General features: G+C 42.3%; 1 protein-coding gene across 1 annotated transcript; it reads left to right on the top strand.

Annotated features, from left to right (window-relative positions):
* The first annotated feature begins 781 nt into the window (after positions 1 to 781).
* On the top strand, positions 782 to 5,625 carry LOC123061101 (mitochondrial import receptor subunit TOM40-1). The gene is made up of 11 exons (XM_044484028.1): positions 782 to 1,136; positions 1,225 to 1,306; positions 1,403 to 1,502; positions 1,581 to 1,676; positions 1,758 to 1,808; positions 2,465 to 2,530; positions 3,322 to 3,423; positions 4,311 to 4,379; positions 4,456 to 4,539; positions 4,964 to 5,059; positions 5,275 to 5,625. Exons 1-11 carry the CDS (start codon positions 932 to 934, stop codon positions 5,329 to 5,331), a joined length of 1,008 nt encoding a protein of 335 aa, XP_044339963.1. The 5' UTR covers positions 782 to 931; the 3' UTR covers positions 5,332 to 5,625.
* Positions 5,626 to 6,048: the final 423 nt, after the last annotated feature.

The following is a 6,048-nucleotide window of genomic DNA, read 5'->3' as shown; positions in this document are numbered from 1 at the left end:
CAGCAGTGCCCCTGCAGCAGCAGTAGCAACTCCGTCATCAGGGGACGAGAGAGGGGCAGCGAAGAGAAGGGATGCTCGGCCATGTGCAGTGGGCAATAGAAGAGAAAGGGATCTCACAGGAGTGGATGGGTGAGCGCGAGGAAGACGACGCATCGGGCAAAGAAAAATACGTGGATGTGCGCTGCCCTGCGTTGGACAAGGCTGAGATGGGAAGCGGCGCGTGGGGCCTAGAGGACGCGTGTCGCTCGCTCGATGAGGCTTGCGTCTCGCTCTTTTCATCCGGTTTAAAATAAACCTTTTTTGTGAAAAAAAATGCTTCAATAGACATTTATATTTGTATGTTAAACAATGTTCATCTTTATTCCGTAGTCGACAAAATCTCTACGTACAATATGTATCCGATTAAACACTAGGGCATATACCCGTGCGTTGCACCGGAAAAAACAAATTATTTCGCGTAACCATGTAATATGTGAATGCACTTACACCATATGCATGGTGCTCCTGCTTGTAACTCGCTCAATCATTGAGGCGGCCTGGGCATGTGATCACCAAGACGTCAAACCGGACATGTACGCAAGAACCCTCAATTTCCACCATATGAGAAACTACAGGTCGTAAGAGTATCGTGGAATCCGTTTCCAATTCTAGGAACAGCTTGCATCGGACTCTCCGTTGTATGCTTGAAGCACAAGATGAGGAGGAAAAACAGGGGTAGAAAAGTCCGGTAACACGAATCTCGAGGCCGATCTAGCGACCCAGATAAGAGCTCACGGTCCGCGCAACAGCAGAGAAAACCCTCCTAAAACCCCACCTCCCTAAATTCTCTCCCCAGCCGACGGCGCAAGCCAAAGCTCGCCTCGCACAACCTATACGCCGCCCCAAATCGCACGCGCACCGATCGCTTCCCGCCGCCGCCGCCGCCGCCGCCATGGGCTCGACGTTCAGCCACGAGGATGCTCCTCCGCCTCCTCCTTCCCCAGCTCCCGCCGACGCGTCACCTCTTCCCTACGCCCCGGTGCCTCCCCCGCCGTTGCCGCACCAGGAGGAGGACAAGGCGGCGGAGGACGACAAGGTGGACTACCTGAATCTCCGCTGCCCTATTCCCTACGAAGATGCCCAGCGCGAGGCCTCGAGTAAGAACACCCCTCCCTTGCGTCTGACATCACTGCCAATCGAATCGATTCCTAATGATGCTGCCATCTTCCATGTTGTTCGTTACAGTGACGCTCAAGCCCGACGTGTTCGAGGGCTTTCGCTTCGATTTCGTCAAGCCGGTCAGCCAGGTCTTGTTTTTGAGCCACAGGTACCCTTCCCAATGCCCATCGTTTCTTTTCAGCTAAACTGCTGGTAGCGATCTGCCTGCAATGTTTACGATTCCGTTGCATATGCTTTGTAACAGTGCGTCAATGGGATCCATGGAGGTCCCTTCACAGGGACCTGAAGTGATTAAAGTCCCCACCTCCCACTATGAGTTTGGCGCCAACTATATTGATCCCAAGGTTTTATTTCTGTCAGGCTAAATTCATGTTTTTTTTTTTTAATGTTTTCATCATCTAAATGTGTTTTCCTCTTATTAGTTGATGCTCATCGGTAGGATCTCGCCCGACGGAAGGCTGAATGGACGTGTCAAGTACGATGTCACAGAAAATCTTTGCGCACAAATAAATGCTCAGGTGATTGCTTTGGGCACAAGTATGAGCTTGCTCCACTGAATGTTGTTGAGTCTCTAAGTTAACTTGTTTTTGTTTCCGCAGTTGACAAACGAGCCTGGTTATTCCCAAGGCATGTTTAATTTGGATTACAAGGTCAGTCTCTTTTTGAGCATTTAGTTCCTGATTTTGCAAGTCGTTTATTTTTTTTTATCATCTTATTTTATGGGCAGCATCATGCCAATGGTAAGATACTTCCACTGTCCAACAGGGAACTATGATACCATGTCCCGCATTGTGCTGTTAATAAATATACATCAATGCTACTGATCTTAGATTGCTGTTTGGACTCAGTATACCTCTCTCAAATCAATGTCCTGTTCAGTTAAACTTGGAATCTAGCACATAAGTTTTAGTTATTTTTGCCTGTCTGCTCCTGAGATTTGTTCACATCTTACGAGTTATCTCTTTCCTCAATTTTTTCTGTTGAATTTCGTCTATCAAAGATGCCTTTTGTGGTACATGCTAATGATAGCACAAGTTACACGTGAATTCCTGACCGTGTGATGTTTCTAATGTTGGCATTGATGCATTTGTTGTTTCTAATATTGTGTAGTCTTCTTATTGGTGTCGGAAAACCTATAGATACCCAACTAAGATATGTAGCTGTTAGGTTCTTAATGTTTAATAGTATCATATTTGAAGAAAACATATGGTATTTTACCTCCTTCATCTGATGTAATCTTAGTTTATCTGTCTGACGATCTGCATGATTTCATAACTTATTTTTGCTCCTCTGTCATTTATTCCAGGGCAAAGATTTTAGAACCCAATGTCAAGTCGGGAATAATGGCTTCTATGGAGGGAACTACATCCAGGTATAGATGATGCACCAATTTATGTCAATTGTTGGCACATAAAACTAAAGCACTAGTATCATGAATACAGACTTTGTATCCACCTTTTGCGAGTACATTTGGAAAATATGGTTATTTTTAAACAAAATGTTAATGGCAGTATGAATTCTGTAATTTTTAGCATTGATGCATGCTGCTAAAATCCATTGTGATTTAAGCAACTATTGAGAGAAACTATTGACCATTTATGCATGGAGGTAAAGTCAAATTCCCATTGTTATAGCGGAATGGCCATGCTGATAAATATGAAGTACTGTGTTTGCAACTAAAATACTCAGGGTAAAGACGGTATGGTGTGCGGTAGGCTGGCAGGGTGTAGATGCAGTAGACGGGTGTGCTCTCAGTGTGCATCAGTAGACCACTCTTTGTGCATAGGAAGTACTACTTCAGACAATTTTAGTCTAAAAGTGAAGATCTTCATTTTTCTTAGTCTGCTCAAAGTTGAACTGTCCAAAGAAGCTTGGCATTCATATTAAGCAGAACCAAGCATGTTTCCAAGCCAAACGCAGCCGATATAATAACCATAGATCTATCATTCCAATATTAGTTGGGCATTCATATTTCCCTAATAGTTTATTGCATATACTGGATGCTAGAAAAATGAATCATATAGAGAAGACAGCATACTGTCGTCAATTGAACCTATAACTTACAATAAAAAAAATCTCAGACAGTATATTCTGCTAATATTTTTCTGTCCCATCATTTCGATACTTAAGACTATTGCAACATATTTTACCTGTGCATTTCAGAGTGTAACGAAGAACCTCTCCCTGGGAACTGAAGGTTTTTGGCTTCAACAACAAAGGAAATCAGGAGTTGGCTTTCTTGCTAGATATGACACGAAGAACATGGTAAAGTTTTTTGTATTCGTTAAACTGTTCATAACCATGATCCATATAAAATAGTTAGGCATTTGGAATTTGTGATGCATTAATATTCCAATAACATTTATGGCCGAAAAACTGCATTTGAGGAATTTTCGCTTGATCAGCTTTTGCCTACTGATCCTTTTGATCATGCTGAGATATGCCATTTTACACACTGTTACAAAGCAACATTTAGTTCAGGTTGCTAATATTGGAATAATACATGCTGATTTATGGGGTTCTAATCGTGAATTGTCTGGAAACTAAGAAAACAAAAACTTGTCCAGTATGGGAAAGCACAAAGTATCCACCTTGAGTTAATATTGAAAATTAAGTGCAGGAAACTGGGCCTAAAACACTCAGGTTTGCTGTGTCTAATGGTGCAATTTTATAAGCATTTATTTGCAGATCATTTATTAAGTGTGCCGTCTGATTCCCTCTTGGAAAAGTTTAATAATGGTGCAAATTTCTAAGCATTTATTTTACTCGGCAGTCTCCAGAGAGTTACTGCGCTTTCCAGAGTTTGTTTCTCATGGTTGAAGCAATGTGAATGCTTAAGTATTTCACTTGCTTTGCATCATGTGACAAGTACGCCATAGTTGTGATTCTGTGTTTTGTGTAGGGCTCGTGCACATGGTAAAGTCAAGTTGTTCGTTTAGGTGATTAGCAAAAATTTTGAGCTCTTTTTAAGTCTCTGTGAAAGTGTTCTTTCTCACTCAATAAGTTGTCACAAGATGTACTCTAGAACTGATGCTGATATCACTTTATTATTATCAAAGTGATGGTGGATGATTGAATAGACAACAAATTAAAAACTCATACTATATTATATTTCTTATTATCTGATAGAGCCATGCCACTAATATCTTCAGGTTGCAACTGGACAAATTGCAAGCACTGGACTGGTTTCACTGAGTTACGTTCAGAAAGTGTCTAATAAGGTTATATTTCTGTCGTAGCATTTTGAAACTTTTCTCTGTTATTATCTTGTTCAAATTCATAAACTTCTTTATGCAGGTTTCCCTTGCTACGGATTTCATGTACAATCATATGTCAAAGGATGTAACAGCAAGTGTGGGTTATGATTATATCATGAGACAGGTATGCTATGTGCATGATAGTTTGTTTGACATCTTTTTCCCATGCATTGGATTTCATGTACAATGATATGACAGTTGTTGTAACCATGCATTGGATTCAGTTTTTTTTTTAAATACATTGGATTCAATTATGACAGCATATGTAACCGCAAGTTTCTTTATGTTTATTTCCGGAGACAGGCATACCATGAGAGTTTTTTCATGTTTGATGGCATTGATCACCTTGGCAAGATATTTATAGAACATAAAAGTAGCTGCAAATCTGTGGCATATTCGACTATTTCTGTGAAACTTCCCATAGCAAAAGAATTGCGCACAAAATTTTCTTTTAAAATACTGTTTCTGTTGAAGTGCATTTGAGTCTATGGTTAATTCATGTCTGAGTTGCATGTGAAAAGCTTAACGACACTGGCTCAACATTGCAGAGTCGTTTGAGGGGAAAGGTAGATACCAATGGCGCAGTTTCTGCTCTTTTGGAGGAGAAAATCAACCCATACGCTACCTTGGTTCTTTCTGCAGAGGTCAGTTTACCTCTTCCCTTATTCCATGCAAGGACCTGCGTTATTGTACTGCCTTTCCTTTTAGCATGTTGAATCAAGCATCAAGTCTGAATTAATGAAGTAAAAGTTGCCAAAACAGGGACAAACATATTAGTTGTTTTCAATGGTTTTTCCCTGATAGATGAGTCGTCCAGATTTGAGTTGAAAGGCTGATTTTGATGTACAATCTTGTGCAGATTGATCACTGGAAGAAGGATAACAAGTTTGGGTTTGGCATAAGGGTTGGAGAGTAAGATAATGAGATGAACTGTTGAGAGGCATGTACTATTATAGCGGCATTTGTCGACAAGGATTGTGATGATTTGTGTTTTGCCGTCATTTTGTTTTCTCACTCCACTGGGTTGATTACTTTGGAAATGCCCTCGTCGTTATAAGTTTGGCTCCAGTTAGGCTCAAGACCATCTGTGTAAATTTTCTGTGTGATGCGAGCAGATAGGAATACATGGGAGTTGGCTTAGAATTGTTTCGTGGATATATTTTTTGGTATACCTGGGACAGCTTGTCATTTTATATTTGTGTAAGTCAAAGATCGTATGACTCCCATCCGACACTCGTCAACATCCCTCCGATTGAGCGGAAAATCTTAGGCCAACTTTATCGCACGATTCTAAACGGATATCCATGTTTGTTTGCTTTTCGTCCATTTAGGATAGGAAAACGGACACACGTGTCCAGTTTTGCACGCCTGTGGATTTGTGCATCCAGCGGGATCACCAACCTTAAACTGTCCGGCCGTGCCTTCATCATGTCTCACTTGTGAGCTCGCCCGGCCGCGCCCAACCAGCCACCCGCGCGCGCTGGCCGCAAGCTAGCAAGCGCACGGCGGCTCGCTAGCAAGCAAGCAAGCCCCCTGTTGCGCTCCGCTGCTGCGTGCTCGCCCAAGCCATGCCCGCCCAGCTGTGCAGCACCCGCGCCATGCAGCTCGCCCACGCACGCCGGCAGCTGTAGCA

This window comes from Triticum aestivum, chromosome 3A (assembly GCF_018294505.1).
Source record: "Triticum aestivum cultivar Chinese Spring chromosome 3A, IWGSC CS RefSeq v2.1, whole genome shotgun sequence".
Lineage (NCBI taxonomy): Eukaryota > Viridiplantae > Streptophyta > Magnoliopsida > Poales > Poaceae > Triticum > Triticum aestivum.
Note: the sequence above shows the minus strand (reverse complement) of the source record. Positions and strands in the feature narration are given on the sequence as shown.

What these genes read in the sequence shown, in the direction of transcription:
- LOC123061101 (XM_044484028.1), top strand. Translation starts at nt 932, where the DNA reads ATGGGCTCGACGTTCAGCCACGAGGATGCTCCTCCGCCTCCTCCTTCC. An exon ending in CCAACTATATTGATCCCAAG is followed by an intron (nt 1,503 to 1,580) that starts GTTTTATTTCTG and finishes TCCTCTTATTAG; the next exon opens with TTGATGCTCATCGGTAGGAT. An exon ending in TGTTTAATTTGGATTACAAG is followed by an intron (nt 1,809 to 2,464) that starts GTCAGTCTCTTT and finishes CATTTATTCCAG; the next exon opens with GGCAAAGATTTTAGAACCCA.